Below are 22,570 nucleotides of genomic sequence, written 5' to 3'. Positions count from 1 at the left end.
TAATTAAAAGAACAAACAACGTAAAAGGTATACAATTATTCAACTAAAACGCTCTTCAATCGATTTAGAATATGTAGTGTTACTTTGATTCTATAACTCGATATGTAGGTAGAGGTAGAGCTTCTGAATTCTGAAATATTCATGTTTTTAGGGCACAGACACTAGTCGCCAAAATTGGAACAGCAAAATCGGTGGAGTAGGCACTCAAGATATCCAAGGATTAACAAAACTTCCTCTCGTACTTCACACAACACTTTATTGACTTTGAAAGATTTTTATTCTTCAACGGTTGGATTTGTAATAGCTAATTTTTATTCTCTTACATCAAACATATTATATTAAAAATATGATCCATTCTTTTGTTTAGCTGGCGAACCGAATTTTTAGCGTTGAAAGCGCCTCTGCACCCAAAAAGGTTTTCAATGTAGTTGTTCATTTTCACGAGGGGTGAACCAAAGGAAAATTGGTATAATATTTTAAATGCATGTATTTCAGCATATTCAGCATATTCTTTTAGTTAGAGATGAACTAGCTTACGGCTAAAAATCTCTTGAATAAAGAAAAAAAAAATCTATCTGGGAGATAGTAATTATTTCCAATTTACTATCTGTCCAGTGATAGATATCCGTCTTACTCTTAATAGTTTTGAATACGTACCACCTACGATATTGTGCAACTTGATCGATGCTAATGCTAATGCAGTACTAGAACTGCCAGCACTGCCTGCCTTTATGGACATCAATCAGTTTGAGAACTGTCATCACCGCCACCTGAAATTTCAGAATTTCACTCTAACTTCTGTCACATTAATTGCGTTGCGTTGCGTTTGTAACGGAGTAATTCGTAGCTTGCATACTGGCAACTGTCATGTATCAACTTTAACGTTCTTATTCTGATTGCTTAAGGAAAACTATTTGGGATTGAATAGTTCTCCAATCAAAGTTTAGAACATGAATAGCATGACAATTACCATTGCCGGCCACGCAGATCTTCTCCGTTACGGGGAAGGAAGGATATTGTTGATGTAACATCTACTTAATGAGAGGCCATAGATACACCGACGCCCCCATAGAGGCTTCGGAGTTGGATGGTGGTATGGGTATGGGTCAGGATTCGCTTAAGCAGGCGATGCGACCATTGTAATGATTTTAATTATATTTAGGAGTAGCTTGGAGGTAAACCGACGATCTTCTACTCAGTAAGCAAAAGCGGCAACTATCAAGCTAGCCGAGCTCCTTAAATTTTAGGAGCGATCTACACGTATTTGAAAAAAAAAAAGAAGTTTGATAAAGAAATGAAAAGATGAAATATGATTATTTTATAACTCAAATATAATGTTCAACAGCGAACAAAACTGTGAAAACTGATCATCTGGACTCAAGTATTCCGTGATTGGCACATGCTAAGACATTCTCGTCAAAATTGCCAATAGGTGGCGACAAAAGTTTATTTTAAAGTTTATGCATAAACCCTTGTATAACATGAGTTGATGCCTTCGATCAGTAATAAAGATAATATCAGTCAACAATGGCTTCAGCCACCGATCTCCCGGGAACAAAAGCTCACACATGCAAACCGCCGATATCATCAGATAGAGGAATGTTTCCTCTATCAGCTGGTACCGGTAATCTACAGGAGTGAGCCTCTATTTGCGAAAAAGCGGCAGCCAAAGCCACTGTCCACAAATATGAGATTGCATGGTTGGGTTGTCTGTTAAAAAATGGTATGTACGGTACCGACACCCGCCACGGTACAACCTAGAGCGACTGAAGCAACTGGATGTCGCCTTAGCATACGCGCAGAATCTCGAGGCAGCGTTGCCGGAGGAGGGCGAGCTCGATGTGCCCCCTCTAGAGGACTGCTGGAGTATAGTAAAAGCAGCCATCACCGACGCAGCCGAGAGCTCGATCGGGTACGTGGAAAGAAGTCGACGGAATTAATGGTTCGACGAGGAGTGCAGAGCGATTTTGGAGGAGAAGAACGCAGCGCGGGCGGTAATGCTGCAGCATGGAACCCGACAGAACGTGGAACGGTATAAACAGAAGCGGAAACAGCAGACCCGTATCTTTCGGGAGAAAAAACGCCGCCTGGAAGAAGCGGAGTGCAAGGAACTGGAACTGCTTTGCCGTTCCCAAGAAACACGGAAGTTCTACTAGAAGCTCAACGCATCCCGCAACGGCTTCGTGACGCGAGCCGAAATGTGCAAGGATAAGGACGGGAGCCTCTTGACGGACGGACGTGAGGTGATTGAAAGGTGGAAGCAGCACTTCGAAGCGCACCTGAATGGCGAGGAGAACGTAGGCACGGGAGACCAGCGCAACGGAGGAAACGACTACGTCAGTGCAGCAGAGGACAGAACTGACCCAACTCCCACGCTGAGGGAAGTTAAGGACTATTCAGCAGCTCAAAAACAACAAAGCAGCTGGTAAGGATGGTATCGCAGCCGAACTCATCAAGATGGGCCCAGAAAAGTTGGCCACCTGCCTGCACCGGATGATAGTCAGGATCTGGGAAACAGAACAGCTACCGGAGGAGTGGAAGGAGGGGGTTATCTGCCCCATTCACAAGAAAGGCGACCATTTGGAATGTGAGAACTTCAGAGCGATCACCATGTTGAATGCCGCCTACAAAGTGCTATCCCAGATCATCTTCCGTGGTCTATCACCTAAAATGACCGAGTTCGTGGGAAGTTATCAAGCCGGCTTCATTGACGGCCGATCGACAACGGACCAGATCTTCACCGTACGGCAAATCCTCCAGAAATGCCGTGAATACCAGGTCCCAACGCATCATTTGTTCATCGACTTTAAGGCGGCATACGACAGTATCGACCGCACAGAGCTATGGAAAATCATGGACGAGAACGGCTTTCCTGGGAAGCTGATCAGACTGATCAAAGCAACGATGGACGGTGTGCAAAACTGCGTAAGGGTTTCGGGTGAACTATCCAGTTCATTCGAATCTCGCCAGGGACTGCGACAAGGTGACGGACTCTCATGCCTACTCTTCAACATCGCTCTAGAAGGTGTAATGCTACAAGCCGGGCTCAACAGCCCGGGTACGATTTTCACGAAATCCGGTCAATTTGTGTGCTTTGCGGACGACATGGACATTATCGCAAGAACATTTGGAACGGTGGCAGAACTATACACCCGCCTGAAACACGAAGCAGCAAAGGTCGGACTGGTGGTGAGTGCGTCAAAAACAAAGTACATGCTAGTAGGCGGAACCGAACATGACAGGATTCGTCTAAGAAGTAATGTCACGATAGACGGGGATACTTTCGAGGTAGTGGAGGAATTCGTTTACCTTAGATCCTTACTGACGGCTGACAACAATGTGAGTCGTGAAATACGAAGGCGCATCATCAGTGGAAGTCGTGCCTACCAAGGGCTCCAGAAGAAACTACGGTCAAAAAAGATTCACCCCCGCACCAAATGTACCATGTACAGAACGCTAATAAGACCGGTGGTCCTCTATGGACACGAGACATGGACTATGCTCGAAGAGGACCTGCAAGCACTCGGAGTTTTCGAGCGACGTGTGCTAAGGACGATCTTCGGCGGTGTGCAGGAGAACATATTACAGAAATTCAAGAGATTGAGGATGTCGTAAAACTTTTAAAATTTTAAGACTTTGAACAGCTTTTAAGATTTCATACATTTCAACAAAAAAATTTAGATCCGGGTCTAGGAAAATTCTGCTGACTAGCACGACACGAGTCGAACCCCATTATAAGTCTGATTGGTAAAACCACCTCAGAACTTTCAATCCACACACTTAAAAATAACTAATTTTACACGTGACGGAATCCATCTTTGATATAAAAGATGAGACGTAAACAAACATGTCATGTAATATTAAGTGCTCCGAGACAGAAAAGTTCGTTGCTCGACGAAAAGTACGTTTGATTACGCTTTATTTCGCGTCTGTTAAGACTCAACTTTCTGTCAACAATGACACTCGTATATGTCACTCTCAGAGCACCTAAATGTACATGATTTTTTCTAAGTGTGCAGGACTAAGAAAAATTAATTTGCTCAGTGGTTCATCTCTAAAAGTACTTAAATAAGTTCGAAACACACGTTGAGCAAGGTGAATAAAACAGTGGAACAAAAGTACATAAATACACATTATCGGAATTAGATCCAAATATACAAACATATTATGATATTGCAATCAAATTCCTGGTTATTTTCCGGTTCGTTTCGATTCCCGCTTAATTACACCTTGCGTACACGTAGTTTATCAACAGCCCCACATGACATTTATCGATCTAGTTGAGAGGAGCCGATTAATATACGACATAATAATTCAACAATTCAATTTTTCAAGTTATAGAAATGCATATTTTTGTTTCTTCCCAAATTAAATCCCGTCCTGAGTGACTAGCAAAATATTCATACCACTTTTTTATCAGCATACAGTATAATCCATCACACACACGCACAAACTAAAATAACTCACCATAGAACCAGCAAGTCCGTTCGCCGAATCGTGGCCGCAGATAGACGGTGTCCGGCAGGTTGTCCAAAATCGCCGCCACGCCAGCAATGACTAGCGGCACGCCCCAGGCGTACACCTCGTAGATCCGCAGACGGCAAATTTCCTGGCTCTTCTCCAGCGACGTCGGGCGTAAATCACTGAAATGGAATGGAAAGAAAAAGGCACAGATTATTGTAGGCTGCGCTCTAGAAGGGAGATATTTTGGGAATGAAAATGTTAGGTCGGTACATAAACAAAAGGACAACAACACATGCACGACTAAATAAATAGTAGTTGGATGTTGCTATTCGGCACGGAAGCAATAGAGAAATATTATTTTAAAATACAGCACCAACAAAACAAACGGGCGACAGTCGACACCATCACTGCTTCAAGGTTATACTTTTACTTTTGTCGCTCGGATTGTCGTCGGAGTCATTTAAAGTGTATAAATAATTTCAAACTGCCGCTTATCTGCTGTTGAATGGACATGACAACATTTCAAAGAAAATTACGGCATTGCGAAACGTCAAGTGCCGTCGAGGAAAAGTTTAATTATCTCAACAATTTACACGCAACTTATGCCAAGCAATCCAGCAACAAAAGAAGAGACAGTGCTAGCAATCAATCAAGCACAAAATTCACTGAAAATTAAGATTGACTGTATACAATTATCAAGTAAAACAAGATTCAGCGGCAGTGTTGCCAGATCGTCGGTTCGAAGCAAGTATTTTGAAGCATTCGAATTCAAACCAAAGTTTGAACACACTGCCAAACTTAAGTCCTTCGTCTCATCACTCATCGTCAGTTTCGTACTATTTGCAGTTGAAGCCTTCTGCTTATGTCACAAGTCCGTCTGTTTGTCACCGTCCGGAGGACGCAGCAAGAGCATATCGTAATTTCAACTTTCGCTTTCATTTCATCATCTCTTGCATCTTTCACCTTCCCGCCCCGGTCCGTTCGTCCCCAACCAGAGACATCTTAAGAAATGCAACACTTCACTTTTCTGCCACTAAGGCACACAGCTGCTTAAATAAACGAATTAATTAATTTAACTTTTTCCCTTGCTTGCTGCGGCGCTGCCAGTCCCGAGCAAGTTGAGTACACTCTGCCGGATGGGTAATTGCTTCCATAATCCCTTCGTTGCCTCATCTCTCCGAAGGGGGACCTAAGAAATCCAAACGATAATTTTTGTCTGCTCGACACAAAACGCGACAGGAGAACACACTCCGAGCCACCGCCACCGTCGCACCATAGCGTGACACGGGGTCATGTTTTGCAAGCAGGAGAAAAGTTTACACCGAAGTTACACGTAATACCTAGTGGCATGGTGCAGTTTTGAAATGCAGAAAAATAAGAGGCGCGAACTTTGACTTGCCTTTTGCACGAGGTAAAAGGGGCACGTTTAAAGTTTCGCAAAGCAGAAAAATGACGACGGTGTGAGTGGAAAGTCTGTGGAAGCTGCGTGAAATTTAATCAATTAAAACATTGTTTGAAGAGGATGCAACTTTATAATTATGGAAAAGGCATTGGTGGTAAAGAATAATATCACAGAACAGAAGTGGAACTTCAGATCAGATAGTGGCTCCACTTTTCATTGGCGAACACTAGCACACCTAGCGGAAGAAAGCATCTTCTGCTTGCAGTTACGATAGACAGCATGCTATGATAGTGTGAGAGCGCATAGAAAGCCCGCGTGGAACGCTACCACAACGCATCACTTGTTGAGCAGAAAAACGTACCACCTTTTGATTCACCGATTTGTTACTGTTCTGTGTTAATAGGCCTATTTTTTTAAATTTATGAGCACGGAATGCTTTAGATGCTATCTATCGACGATTAATGCCTTATGATAGTCGTGAATAAATGTCAATACATCGCAGGGTTGAACAATTCTCTCTTCGAACTTTACCACACCTGCCGACCCCAATACCTTAAATCAAAGTAATTGCAACTAATTCCCATATTCACAGAGAAAAACCACACAGAGCCCACACCTCAATCCGTACGATGGCGAACCAGATGAATGCAAGACCTTCTCCTCTCTCATTACCAATCCGACAACCATAATCGATCAAACCGAGCTATGCATAGGGAACCTTACCATTGGACCTGCGATGGGAACCCCAGCTAACTTAGCCTCTAAGCATAAGAATCGATCATAATAATTTGATAGCACATTTAATGGTAATAACACATAATGACGCGTTCCGAGCTTTGCCTAACTATCTGCGCGGTGGTACCGTCACCGCAGTTCCTTGCCGTGAGAAAGTCACGGGCACATGCGTCCTCAATCAGGTAGGTATATTGCGAACGAGAACAATGAGTGCCCACCAAATTGTAATGGGATTTAAAATGCAACAGCCCCATGATCTCAAACTGTTTCAGCCAGGATGTCTGTCGCAACGTTATGTATTGATGACGGTGAAGATTGGAAGAAAGAAAAAACTTTCCGGAGCACAGTAAAAACAACTAGAACTTCACCGATTTAACGGTCCCTTACTCTATTTAAGAGTCGTGTGACTCTTTGTGATTAGTGAGGTGCCAAAAGTCACGTCATATCAGCCATTGCATAGCAAAACGATATAGTGGCTCTCAAAATTTCGTAAAAATAGGTAGTAAGTGTCTAATATTTTGCGATAAGGAACGCAAAATATTAGAAAATTAGTTTTTTTTTTGTCATAAGGGTGACCATTAGGGTGATGCAAAATTTGAAATTTTCGCTCCACAATACTTAAACGATTCCAAATCGGATCCTGACTAACCTCTCACAATTTGAACCCATTTGGTGAGAAACTGAGATGCAGGGCTGTTACAAGATTTTCTAAATTTGATCCGCGAAATCCGCGATTTCTCAAAAGAAATCCGCGACTTCAAATACTAATCCGCGACAAAAAAACTGTTTTCATTCCCTAAAAATAGCAGTTGTAACTACTGCATGGCATTTCAAGCTTAATACTTAAAGCATATTAGATTTTTGCCTGCTCTCAACCTAGTGTTCTTTGAAGTACTTTCACATTTTAATTGAGAGCTTTCTATGCCTGTACCATCCAATGCCCAAGAAAGTAGAAAAATTTTCCAACTCTAAAAATTAATAGACCGGACGGGAATCGAACTCAGTCGCCTCCAGGTTGGACTTGCTTTGTAGCTGCGCCTTTACCGACTGAGCTAAAGGAGTATCGTTTGTAACCTTTGAATTAAAAAAAAAAAGAATAACATGGTATCATCTTTAGTTATTTATGTATAGTATAAATTCTGAATAATAGTGAACATAATAAAACACCCTTACATTATGAGATTCTATATTAATACCGGCCTAGATTTAATGAAACATTATTAATAAAATTAATGCATTTTCATTTGAAATGCAAACTTTCTTGAAAATTAACCAGAGACGAATGTTGTAGTTAATTTGGCTCTAGTTTTCTCAATTTTTTACCGATTCAAACCAAACACACTGCACATAATCGTGAAATTACCAAAGTTTCATAAGTCACGCTTGTTGGTCACGTCACGGTTGTGTATTTACACGGATATTCCTTGGGTTCTGCCCAATGGTGAGACATTTTCATGATATTTTTTTTTTATTTCTTATATGAACCTAGCACTTTTCGTTGTCAAATCATAACCGAATCGTATGAATGTGACTTTGTGGATCATGCACGACTCATTACTGTGTATACCGGAAATTATAGGTTTTCCAAATCGGCCAGGACATCAGTTGATTTGTTCTACTAGATCAACCAAGACTGCAATAATGTCTGTAGTATCGAAAATTCTCCAATCAGATTCAAAGTGTCTATGTGGATCATGCATGATCTATTTCCGAGTAAACCAGATGTTCAATGTTTTTCACATCGTCCTGGAGTTCAGATAATTTGATCTACTAGATCAACCGAGATTGGGACAATGTTTTTAGTATCGAAATATTTCCAGACAGATGCACAGTGTCTATGTGAATCAAACATGAACTATTGTCATGTATACCAGATGTTTTAAGTACTCCAAATCGTTCTGGGCCTCATAGCCTAGTCAGTAAAGGCACGGTATTACTAAGCCCGAGGCGGCGGGTGCGATTCCCGGTCCGATCGAGGGAATCTTTCGGGCTGGAAATTTTCTCGACTTCCCTGGGAATAGAGTATAATTGTGTTTTTGCCACACAATATACAAATTCATGCATTGGTATTGGCATCGAAAGCTCTCAATTAATAACTTTGAGCGTGCATTTAGAACACTAAGTTGAGAGCATGCAATAAGCTAATAAATATGCACTAATCAATAAGCTTGAAATGCGAATAAGAAGAAGAAGAAATCGTTCTGGAGTTCAGATGATTTATTCAACTAGATCAACCATGACTGGGATGAAGTCTGTAGTATCAAAATATGTCCAAACAGATTCATAGTGTCTAAATGGATAATGTTTAATTATTTCCACGTATACCAGATGATCTAGGTTCTCCAAATCGTCCTGTAGTTCAGATGATTTGTTTTACTAGATCAACAAATACTAGGATAATATCTGTAAATATCGATTTGGAAATCCTAAAACATTTGGCATGATTCACATAGACACTGCAAATTTGTTTGGGCATATTTCGATACTACAGATATTAAATTAGTCTTGGGTGATCTAGTAGAAAAATAACCTGATCTACAGAATGATTTCAGAACCAAAACATCTTGTATACGTAAGTCGTATAGGTCGGGTACAATCCACATAGACACTTTGAATCTGTTTGGACTTATTTCGATACTACAGACATTATTGCAGTCTTGGTTGATATAGTAGAACAAATCAACTGAACTCCAGGACGATTTGGAGAACCTAGAATATCCGGTATACATGGCAATTACTCGCTTATATACGATTCGTTTATGATTTGACAACGAAAAATGCTATGTTCATATTGGAAAAAAGGAAAATGTCTCACATTGGACAGACCTCAGGGAATTTCCGTGTAAATTCGGTGTGACTTATGGAATTGAGATCATTTTTCGATTATTTACAGGGTGTTTGGTTTGAACCGGTAAAAAATGGAGAGCCAAATGAACAACAAAATTGATGACAGCAAAATAATCCGGGACGGAAAGGTTACAATGAATTCCACATTTTTTGTGACAGCACATCAGTCGCTTCGCGATTTTCGCGACATTATTTAATGTTTCCGCGATTTTCGCGACTGAAAGTTCAAATCCGCGACAAATCCGCGAAAATCGCGAAATCCGCGAAATTCGTGAAATCCGCGCCTGTTGTAACAGCCCTGGAGATGGCACAAACCATTTGAAGTTTGTATGGGAATTACTATGGTAAAACCAAGATTTTTGTTCATGTCTATCTAATAATTCACCATATCGGTCTGCTTCAAAAGCTTTCAACTGTACTTGTAGGAAAATTTCCCAGCTACAACTTTGCTCGAGACCGCTTTTTGATTAAATGCAAGGATCGAAAGTTATCAATGGTTCAATGCGCTGATGTCTTATGATCACGCTCAATCAACTGCTCAGCAGGCAACATTGGCGTTTCTGGGGCGTTGAATAGGACACAAAAATCATGGCTACTATGTCACACTGCAAAATACAGTGTTGCCTACAGAGCAGCTGCTTGATCATGTCATAAGTTTATCAATCTCTTAAATAATTAATAAGTTTTTCCTGTCACGTTTTACATAGAAACGATCTTCAGCAAAGTTGTAGATGAGAAATTTTTCTATAAGAATGGCTATCGAACTGTTTCGTAGCTCAATATGGAAAAAGACTAGAATGCAATGAACTGAAAATTGAGATTTCCCATGGTAATTTACATGTAAACTTCAAATGGCTTGTGCGAAGCCTGTTTCTAACCAATTGAGTTGTAACTTTGGGAGGCTGATCAGGACCCGATTTGAAACCATTTAAGCACTGTGGAGCGAAAAAGTCAAATTTTGCATCAGTCTAGTGACCATTTCCATGTTAGGGTGGTCCAAAAAAATTTACTTTTGAAAATAACTTTTGAACCACTGGGCCGATTTCAAAGATCCAAATATCAAATGAAAGGCAATTAAAAATACTTTTTAAGGACAAATACAATGATAATGAAAAACATTGATTGTATTAGTTATTTTATGGTTTTTATAGTTTGTAGATAGAGGCCGAAACATTTTTTTTTTATTTTTCCTTGACAATTTAGGCTTTTTACATATTATATCACAAAATCAGCGATGTGTTTTTTGATCGTTTTTGATTATATTTTTTTGATGTTACAAAGTTTAGAGCACCCAAAAATGGAAATGGTCACCCTAATGACAAAATAAAATAAAATACGAGTCTAATATTTTGAGATAAAGAACAAAACTACCTATTTTAACGAAATTCTGAGAACCACTATTGCTGATAAGAGGTGACGGGCAGTAGGTATTGTTCCATGTCCAACAATATTAAACTACCCCAACTTGTCAAAAACTCTCTTTTATTATATGGATGATTCCGCGTCAAGTGTCCGATGTAGTTGTAATTGACCTCTTCCGATTTTAATCAAATTTGGAGGGGAAGGAGGAAAAACCCTCGGTCAAAGGGAGCATTTGACGAATTTCAAACTAACTCGACAAAGGAATTGGCAGCCCCCTCTCAGATTTCAATGAAACTATGTGGGTGTGCAGATTTCGTCTACTTAAGCAACTTTTCATACTTATTTTCTTTAAAAAAATGCTAGACCGACAATTAAAAAGGGCGGAACTATTTGTATTAACATTTTCTTCAAAAAAATATAACTCAGTAATGCTGAGTCATACAAAAATATTGCCAAAGAATGATTTGTAGAGAAATAAATGAGAAGATGAAGAAGACATAAGGAGCCCCAATAATTTTACAAAACAAAGGGAGATCAACAAGAACAGAGATACATTTTAATATTGACGTCAAGATTTGCGATGTTTCCATTGTTCTGAGACATGCTGATTTGTAACAAGTTCTCAACATCAGTTAGGTTAACTTTGACATAAAGTTATGTTTACTGCTGTAATACCAAATCATCAAAATACGTGTCGATACTGTAACACAGCAGGCCTGTCCCGTTGCCGAGAGGCGAGCTTGATCGCATTTTTTCGGATTTGAATTACAATATTGCATTTTAATTAAATACTGCATTTCCAGATTTCAATTCCATTTTAAAATTTTAAAGTGTAATCATCTTAGTTATGCTGCACTGGTAATCATACATACATACATCACATTTAAGATAAGACATAATCAACAATAGTACGCCACAATACTCGGTTTGCGGCTGCCGCTCTCCATCCTCGGTCATGCCCAATGCTCGCTAGATCATGCTCTACCTGGTCCGCCTATCGTGCTCTCTGCGCTCCACGCCTTCTTGTGCCAGTAGCGAACACCAACTTTGCAGGGTTGTTGTCCGGCATTCTTGCAACATGCCCTGCCCACCGCATCCTTCCGGCTTTGGCCACCTTCTGGATGCTGGGTTCGCCGTAGAGTGCAGCGAGCTCGTGGTTCATTCTTCGCCGCCACTCACCGTTTTCCTGCACACCGCCGAAGATCATCCTTAGCACACGTCGCTCGAAAACTCCGAGTGCTTGCAGGTCCTCCTCGAGCATAGTCCATGTCTCGTGTCCATAGAGGACCACCGGTCTTATTAGCGGTCTGTACATGGTACATTTGGTGCGAGGGTGAATCTTTTTTGACCGTAGTTTCTTCTGGAGCCCGTAGTAGGCACGACTTCCACTGATGATGCGCCTTCGTATTTCACGACTCACATTGTTGTCAGCCGTCATTAAGGATCCAAGGTAAACGAATTCCTCCACTACCTCGAAAGTATCCCCGTCTATCGTGACATTACTTCCTAGACGAATCCTGTCATGTTCGGTTCCGCCTACTAGCATGTACTTTGTTTTTGACGCACTCACCACCAGTCCGACCTTTGCTGCTTCGTGTTTCAGGCGGGTGTATAGTTCTGCCACCGATCCAAATGTTCTTGCGATAATGTCCATGTCGTCCGCAAAGCACACAAATTGACCGGATTTCGTGAAAATCGTACCCCGGCTGTTGAGCCCGGCTCGTCGCATTACTCCTTCTAGAGCAATGTTGAAGAGTAGGCATGAGAGTCCGTCACCTTGTCGCAGTCCCTGGCGAGATTCGAATGAACTGGATAGTTCACCCGAAACCCTTACGCAGTTTTGCACACCGTCCATCGTTGCTTTGATCAGTCTGATCAGCTTCCCAAGAAAGCCGTTCTCGTCCATGATTTTCCATAGCTCTGTGCGGTCGATACTGTCGTATGCCATATGTATGTATGTATGTATGTATGTCGTATTTCCAATCGTCGGTCTGAATTCCTCCTCCTGGCCTACCTGAGCGTTTAGGTCTCCTATGATGATCTTGACGTCGTGGCTTGGGCAGCGATCGTACTCGCGGTCGAGCTGCGCGTAAAATGCGTCCTTGTCATCATCAGTGCTTCCGGAGTGAGAGCTGTGCACGTTGATTATGCTAAAGTTGAAGAATCGGCCCTTGGTCCTCAACCTGCACATTCTTTCGTCGATCGGCCACCAATCGATCACGCGCTTCTGCATTTCGCCCATCACGATGAAAGCTGTGCCCAGCTCGCGTGTGTTGCCGCAACTCTGGTAGATGGTATGATTACCTCTGAACGTTCGCACCATGGATCCTGTCCAACACACCTCCTGCAGCGCTACGATGCCGAATCCGCGGTAATCATACTTCAAATTGTTTTTCTATTAATAATGGAAAACTGGATAAAACTGGATGCATTCCCAAAAATCTGGAAGATTTCAAATTTTAACTGTTTGACTGGAGGGGTTCAAAACACTGGAAGTATTCACTTTAAACTGGAATATTGGCATCAATGCTATATATCATAATACAGGATAATAATATAGAACATCGCTACATCATTTAATGTTTCCGCGAATTTCACGACTGAATGTTCAAATCTGCGAAATCGCGAAATCCACGAAATTCAAAAAAATCCACGCCGGTTGTACCAGCCCTGCATATGAGGTAACACACAGTGGGGTATTTTCTACAATTTATTGAACTAAAAAGCTTTTGAACCAACTCCAAATAAATTAAAAAAAAAAAACATGATATTTTTATCACAGCTTTTCTGGTCATTTAGCATTAACAGATCTTGAGGAATATAAAAGGTAAAAATAGTTACCACCCTAATATCCATAAGGCTCACCGGATAATGCAGTGAAATTACCCCATATTCGCCATAAATGCTCTTTGAAGTCTTGCAGAATGACCTGAAGTTCTCCTGATGTATTCGTGTGTGTTGTTCCTGTCGTCAATGTTGTTCCCAAAATCCTTCAGACACACTATTGAAATCCTGTAGATTCTTCAAGAAACTCACCGAATCCCCATTCCTTGAACCAATCTTTTAATGTTCTGCGTAATTTTTTTGAAATTAAATTAGGTATTCCATCGAATACGCACACATTTTTCTATTACTTTTTGGTGTTGCCGAAACAGAAACTGTCGTTGCAAGCTATGCAGTTATGCCAAAATCGGAACGTTTTAAAAAACGAAACCCTTCTGTATTGTGGAACTAATTTTCCCCATTTGTTTTAATAAATATCTCGAAGAACCCAAGTAACCAAAAAGCCCGCTAATTCACCTTTTTGTAATATAAGGCTAATATGCGGCTAATATAAAGGTTAGCATGCCCTATGTTAGCCATGTATCAGCCTTATATTGCAAAAAGGCGAATTAGCGAGCTTGTTGGTTACTTGGGAAGGGTTGTCCCATCTTCATTTGTAACAAGATTCATAAAGTTTCCAATAATGATTAGTATAACCATGATTCGATTCAGTTCATTAACCCACATATTGAACGATATCTTTGCCAATGATTAGTCCTTGTTATAATACTCTGAAACGTTTACAATCTTCTCTTACTTGCACCACTTTCCATATCTCCACCGGGCGAGAGCCATAATTTATCAGGCACTACAGCTCATTACCCCCACCAATTTTCTACACGGGAAGAGTAGGAATAATCTCATCTTAATGACACCTTCGATCTGTTGCAGGTGGCTACTGGAAAGTAATTAAGATGCACCCGATGTACAAAAACTGCCTGACCCCGTTCCATTGGAAGTCATAAGGGACGATCGTAAAACGGCTTGCTTATTTATCCGACGATAATGGGAACAATTTGTCCAAGTGGCAATCGCATAGCGTGACCTACTTTAAGCATAAAAGAAAACAGCAGTGTGGTTTATTTTTCCGCAAAACCATCTTGAACCGACTCAACAAGTCGAAAACAATAAACCAAAGAAGCTCCATACGTCTGTAAGATAAACACTTCTCATCCGCTGTCAAAACATCTCCGGAAGCCGTTCCCATCACTACAATTACAATTGTGGGAGTTATTAATAAACATTCGTACACCATCGTGCCAACAAGCCAACAAGAATTCAGAATATTATCCCATCTCTCAATGGAATGACCTGCTCTAGTTTCCGTAAAACCTCCATTCGTTGCAAATTGATCTACTGCCAAAAATCCCGTCATTCAATTACTAACTGAGCCAGTCAGTTTTGGTTGGCGCCATACCCTTCCTTTTCCAACTCTACCAGCAAAAGACCTCCCCAGCCCTCAGGCAAACCAATTGACATTCCGCAAATATTTTAAATCCAAAAATAAACTGCATAATCCATGGTGAAGCAAACTTAAAAAAATCGCACCCTAGTCCTACTCGATTTAACCACACTCGTATGTACACTTCAGCGCTTCATTTGATTGGATTATTTTTAAAACTGGACTCATGCGAATTAATTCGTTGCTCGGAAAACCGGAGAAAAAATAAACACCAGTGCAGCGCCGGTTCGATTCGCAAAGTGTGCATCGTGTTATCAAGTGTGCAGAGCGAATTGCATTTATTCGACAATCCGGAAATAATTGAAATCGGATGGCTGCCTCGTAGCCACATTGGTACTGCTGCATGAATTTTTGTCAATTTGAGTGTTTGAAATCCGATAGGGTCTAGGGCTGTGAATATTCGCGCGCGTTTGTGTGGTTTGATCGAACACATGCTTTTATATCTAGTAGGTATAGTGTCCATTCTGTTACTGAACTGGAAAGAGCTTACCGCCAGCACTAGGATCAATGCGGAATTTAGTGCACTGAACCGGCGGCGGTAGTTGGTTCATCGGGCAAAGCTAGGTTGAAATCTACGTCGAGTATTAGAAGTACACACAGAAGAAGCATTGGTGTAGCTAATGGGGGGGGGGGACAAGAGAGCCAGGCCCCCTCAAGAATTGTGTAGCCCCCTTCCCACTAATGCTCGTATATCAGGTTGGCCACTGCATTGAGGAATTTGAATTCGTGGTAATTTCCCGGGTTTACCCGGTTTTCTAACATAGTTCTCCCGGTTTAATGGAAACAGCTAAATATGGTGAAATATTGATTTGTTTTGCTATTGAGGATCGCTTTCGAGTTTGACAATGTTAGGTTAGATACTCAAGCGTTGATGAATATCTCATTTGTTCATTTCACTCGTACGTGACATCGAAGATTTTCAAAACAAACGCAAAACATCTACACTGGTTTGAAGCGCTACACACTTAGAAATAACTAATTTTACACGTAACGGAATCCGCCTTTGACATAAAAGATGAGACGTAAACAAACATGTCATGTAATATTAAGTGCTCCGAGACTGAAAATTTCGTTGCTCGACAAAAAGTACGTTTGATTGAGCAATATTTCGCGTCTGTTATGACTCATATTTATGTCAAAATTGACGCTCGTATATGTCACTCTCAGAGCACCTAAATTTACATGATTTTTTCTAAGTGTGTAGTCATTACTTATGATGATAATTGATAAAAATAGGTACTGCCAAAGAACTCAAAAGTTGCATCCAATTAATGTGCGTGCATTCGCTACAACTTCAACTTTCATCGAGCAAAAAGACGAATAATTTTCCATTTCCCACAACACTCAATAAAACGCCATTCCCGCGTAGATAACAACCCATCGGGATCCAGTTTTGATGATCCCAGCAGTCTGCATCGGAAGCGGTGAAATGGGAGTTCACACAAAGGATTATCTGAATATCACAAATACACCTCCCCCCTCCCCCTTCCTCACTGTCTCTCGCTACCGGTCACGGGTTCACATAATTTCCACCAAGCACCTGATAGCGGATAATGATTCATTTCCCGAGCAGGAGAACATAACTAATGAATACCTAATTCTCACCTGATACCAAAATTTGGTATTGACCACCATGACATAAAAGCATGCAAAATACTTTGTAAACAACAAAAATAGATATTTGGATGCCAAAAGAATACCTGTGTGGTATTGCATTATCATAATTTGGTATTGGAATGGAAACATTTTTTTTTTTTTGGTATTATTTTTTTGGTATTTCACCTCTTATGTCAGACTTATCCATACCAATTTAAGGTATCGAGATATTATTCGTTCCTGCTCGGGTTGATAGCGTACCCCTGCACGCATGCTGACTGTGTTGCACGCAAAATGGACATTCACCAGATCCGGTCGCGGCAGGAAAATTTCATTATTGGCAGCTTGAGCGCGGCCAGAAACTATATTGGGCTATACGAGTACGTACCGGCAGCGAGTGCGGAAACATGAAAGGAAAATCGTCGGGCACCAGGCGCATCACTGCGTGTGATTAAATTTGCACCCGAATGAATTCCGGGACCCGGGTGCGAGATCCACTTTTGATTAGACTCGCCTGCTACCAGTGAGGTGCACAAATGTTCGGTGATAGCTTGCGTTGATGACCCCCTGGCTGCTGCCCGATAATAGAATGCGAAATTATTTGGAAACCGTTTGGTTTGATTGGTGTTTGAGATGGTAAAGTTTTCATTTTAATGTTAAAAATACTGCGGCAAATGCAAACAAAAAGACAGCGAGAAATCACTTTCCTTGATTTGATTTCCGTACTGAGTATCAATGCTACCGATGCCAAAGAGGCAGCTCCCACACCTGGACCCTACTTATCGACCCATCACAATTCATATACTGGGGACCAACGGCTTTACTTCCCTGTAAGGTGAGGCAATCACCTTACCACTACTCCACCGGCACCACACTTAATGCTTTTGTGATCTTATAGGGACAGCAGAATCAGTCATGTAGCATACTAAAAACAAACGTTAGGTTAGGTTAAGTTAAGCATTTTACCAGCGTTTTCTAGAAATATAACATACAAGATCAATACTTAAGTGGTCAAACTGTGAACCCAGAATAACATTGGCCACATCTATACGTCTTCCGGGTACGGCCAGACATATTCTGGGGGAAGTGGCCAAAATTTGAATCCAAATAAAACCCATAATGCGCAGAGTGGTCAGTAAATTTTTATTTTTATCCTCCCGGTTTTAACCCGGTTTAAATTTTCCCGGATGATAATGTTCAGCGAAAAACAAAAATATTCAATGAATCGATTTTTTTTAAACGTGGCCAAATGCAAATTGTTGAATTTATGTTCGTGATAAATTAACTTCAATAGTAAAACTTCCTGAGCAATTTGATAAAGCTGAAAGTAGAATTCAACTAAATGACTTGCATGGCAGAACAAAATGTCGTTTCAACCGTTGTACAAAACCTTATGGGTAGATTAATAAGAAAGTTCGGGCATTTGGATTTGGTGAAGAAATAGAGTGAAGTAAATATACGTAAACCAAGCTTATATATAGTATTACATTCCCTGAAACTTTCATTACAATCGATAGAGAGATTTATTTTTGGCAAGTACTTCTAAGAGATGCAATTGAACTGTGGACCGATTATTTCCCATTGTTGAGGGTCCAATCACATTGGCCACACTCGGACATGTTATGGGTTCCCGCGGCGAAGTGGCCTGAATCTTGTTGTTTAAAACCCATTATACGACACATCAAATCACATTAGAACCAGAAAATAACATCATTGGAGGTCATATTGGGAGTAAAGGCCCAAGCACAATGACAGCCGAAGCGGAAAGGCAGCGGCAGCGGAAAAGCCCCTATCTGAGTACTTGTCGGATTGAAAACTAGTTAGAACAAAATCGACTTCGGTTAGGCATCTTGATGTAATTTGTGACAACTGTCAAAATTTCCATTTCCGTTCCGCTTCCGCCCACATTACGTTTGGGCCTTAAGAAAGGTTCGATTTCGTTTAAGCGGGATAAATTCAGGTTTATAATATTACAGTGAACTTTTCCAAACTTGATCTTTCCCTAATTCGATGTAAATCCAGGGTACTTCAGTCCCTTTTTCCATACAAATATCCCAAATTTGCCTCGCTAACTCCTCCCTACAATATCGAGTTACGGAGAGTTGACCGTTTATCCACAGTAAATAGATTGAATACAGTAATGACCCGAATTTGTCAGCCCTTCTGCGCATCAGACTTTTGACTTTAATTTTATATAACCGTAATTTCAAATCTTTTTCATTTATCTTCAAGGTGGAGTTTAAGGAATACTTTGGTGCAAAAAGACCACTGAAAAAGAGCATGAGATTAGTAGAACATTAGAACAGATTTTCAAAAGAGAGGCTGATAAAATCGGGTCATTACAGCAGTGGAAGATATCCAAATGACAAACAATTGGCTATTTCTACACCGGTCAGATTCTGATAATTCTTAAAAGGCTAAGTGTGCTAGTGGTGGCACCAGTGCTCCAGCTTTTGACTTTAGGACCTAACTCAAATTTGAAATAAATGTTCATTGTTTTATTTGCTATTTCAGATAAATGACAACGTCTATGTGCTAACCTTGGGACTTTGTATGGGAGCAAGCAATCAATTTGTAAGTTTATTGTCAAAAAGAGAATTTATTATTTTGCTGTACACTTAAATAACTATGCTTCTTCTTCTAGAATACCGTATACGTGATTTTCATAGATATAACACTAGAAACGCGGATGAAGTAAGAACACCACATCTTTTGAATAATGCTTCACAAAATTCATTATTTTTCAAAGGTATAAATGTTTTCAATTCGATGCCTAGACACATCAAGCGTGCAACTACACTTACAGAATTCAAGAGACGCTGCATTTCACATGTAAAAGCTGTTTATTGAGCAGTTAAATTTTTATGAATGGATAAATCATGTATCTTGACAAAGTTATCTCTAACGGATTATTTTGTATGGAGACTGTCATATAGACATTTTAGTAATTGGTGTAGCATATACAAAAAACTACATTGTTTGCCTCGATGGTGATGATGGATTTTTAGTTTTTTGATTTTGTAGTAGTAATAGTAAAAATAGCTTTGAGTAGTCTACGATGGTTTGAGCCTCGCGCGCGGAATACAGGTATAAATGACTAATACGTGGAAATTGTGGCAAAAGCCTTGAATTAGTAAAGGGTTGGCTGGAAGTAGTTTCCTTGGATATAGTCCTGGCACTGCGGAAGCTTAAACGTGTAAATCCCAGGTCACGTGTAAATGGAAGTATTGTCGAGGACTATACTTGGACTTTTGATAACTAGTTACACCTTTGAATGTTTTTGGTTGATGCCTATAGCATATTTAACAGGACATTTATATCTGTAATTGTAACCAGCTCGATTTTGTTTGCAAACCTGGTTAAAATGTTTATATTTAATTATCTTAAAGATAACTCGTCCAGCTCAAACCTTTGTAGGGGTAAGAGGTGGGACCATCATCATCATCATAATGTTTGCATCATCGTACAAATAAGGTTCCCGTTTCACCTGTGCATATGTACTATGCCTTGGTTTTCTTTGCATGCACGTAGCCTATAGCTCATACCGTAGTAGGCTGTGTATAAAAGAAAATGATTTACTTAGTTTGACAGTTGCACCATGACGAAGTGGCAGCGTATTCGTGATTTGTCCCAAGTGCAAATGTCGCAAAAAGACATTTCAATCGCCGTGGGAGTGTCCCGGTGGACCGTCAAAAGGGTTTTAGATCGAGAAAAGAAAGGACAACTATCCGCGAAGGTCGCCACAGGTCGTCCGAGGTCAGCTCGGGTTCCGAGGGTTATCGTTGCTATCAAAAGGAAGATTCGGGTGAATCCAGTGCCTTCAATAAGGAAAATGGCAAAGGAACACGGGATCAGTGACTTTACGGCACGGAAGATCGTAAAGGAAGATTGCGGGGCGGAATCGAGGGCACGGAAAAAAACTCACATGATTACCAACCGCATCCGGTAGCTACGAGTCGAACGATGCAAGGAAATCTTGAACTTCCTTAAGAGAAAAAATCCGGTAATCCTGATCACCGACGAGAGCATGTTTACCGTCGATCCCGTATCAAATTCCAGAACCAACCGGTATATTAGTTCTCTTCCAGCCGACGAGAACAAGAACTGTATCTGACCAAGCATCTTGCTAGCGTTATGGTGTTTGGATTGGTGGCTTCCGATGGCAAAAAAATGGACCCGGTATTCGTTCCAGAAGGCGACAAAGTCAACACGGAGGACTACATCGGGATTTTAAGTAAGTATGTTCTTACGTCGATCAAAGAACAGTACGGTCCGAAGCCAAATGTTGTATTTCAACAAGATGGGGCTCCGTGCCACACCTCGAACCGCACTCAGAAGTGGTTGCAGGAACATCTTCCGTTCTGGGCCAAGGATATGTGGCCGCCATCCAGCCCGATCTAAATCCACTGGATAACTCAATATGGCGCGTCGTGAAGGCCAAGGCCTGTTCTAAACGCCACCCGAGTACAGCAAGCCTCAGACAAACATTGACCCGTACCTGGAGAAGAATGGATCCAGACTACAGTATAAGAACCTGCCGTGCATTCCGGAAGCGTGTGGAGGCCGTAATTGCAGCATGTGGAAACTCGATCGATGATTAACATAGTTTAAGACTCTGAGAAATATCCCCCCTTTGAATAAATAAAAAAAAAACTCGAAAACGAAATTTTTCAGATTTTTTTTAAATTTTGACATTGCTCAATGGTGCAAACATTATCACGCATACGGTATAACGCCCCAACTGTAACCCCAACTGCGTACCTTCAATTACATATTCTTCAAGCACGTCACTGATATGTTTAATGTGATACACTCAACTTAGTGAAAGACTTTCGTTAGTTGGGTTGAGCTGTCAAGCTGAAAATTGGTTAAGGGAAACACCGATTGTTTATTATCATCACAATCCTTTAGCAACTAATCAAATTGTTCATACATGAGCCCCTCGAAAAAGAAGTAGCACTGTCAAAAATGATATTTGACTTCGGATTAGGTGAGCTACAGCCCAATTAAAACGTTTCCCACCTAAACATAGCCCAACGAGCGAAATTTGACTGTACTGAGTTGCTCAAAAATAATTACTATGACTTTCAGGATATCAAAGATTGTGAACATCAACAAACAGATCTTGAATTCTCCAAGCAAATAATGTCTATCAGATATTCTTTCATAATACGAGGTTGGTCGGATACTATTACAAAGTCCTTCATTTCATAATATAAGATATTTCAAGACTTCAGGATGAACAGCTATTATTCTGAAGATCTACAGCTGTTCATCAATTCAAATCACGTCCCGTATAATGGATTGCTCAAAAATTGTTCCAAAAACATTCAGGATATCAAAGCTCTTAAGAAAGTCCTCTTGATATTATTCATAAAGACTTTAGAATGATCAGGTTTTATTCTGAAGATCTTGAATTAAGCAACCATTCAAATGACGTCTCTGAAATGTTCTTCAATGATACCAGGCTGCTCAAAAATTATTCCAAAGTGCGTCAGGATATCAAAGATCTCAAGGAATTCATCAGAATATTTTCTCAACACTTCAGTATGGGCCAGATATTACAATATCTGATGATTTACAATTCATGACACGTTTCTCATATTTTTTTTTTCTCGGTACCAGGTTGCTCAGAAATTGTTCCAAAGATCTTCAGGATATCAAAGATCTCAAGAAAGTCTCCAGGATATTTTCTCAAGACATGACCAGGTATTATACCGAAAATCTAAAACTGTCCAACAACTCAAGTCACGTTTCTCATATATATCATGCCTGACACCAGGCTGCTCAAAATTTATTTCATTATTTCTTTGAATAGTTTTCCAAGACTTTTGGATCATCAGGCATTATTTTGAAGATCTAGAACTGTCCAGTAATTC

The 22,570-nt window shown here is 40.5% G+C and overlaps 1 protein-coding gene across 3 annotated transcripts in view; it reads right to left on the bottom strand.

The window, feature by feature from the left end:
• Positions 1-22,570, bottom strand: part of mthl1 (methuselah-like 1) — a 268,410-nt gene that overhangs the window by 26,835 nt on the left and 219,005 nt on the right. For all 3 annotated transcript variants that reach the window (XM_065238525.1, XM_065238537.1, XM_065238533.1), the window contains exon 5: positions 4,468-4,643. In XM_065238525.1, the coding sequence (XP_065094597.1) occupies positions 4,468-4,643 (176 nt within the window). The remainder of the gene's footprint in view (positions 1-4,467; positions 4,644-22,570) is intronic.

Source organism: Ochlerotatus camptorhynchus, unplaced genomic scaffold (assembly GCF_037179485.1).
Source record: "Ochlerotatus camptorhynchus isolate MF236.1 unplaced genomic scaffold, CSIRO-AGI_Acam_v1.1 ptg000045l, whole genome shotgun sequence".
Taxonomy (NCBI): Eukaryota; Metazoa; Arthropoda; class Insecta; order Diptera; family Culicidae; genus Ochlerotatus; species Ochlerotatus camptorhynchus.
This window is presented reverse-complemented; position numbering and strand designations above follow the sequence as displayed.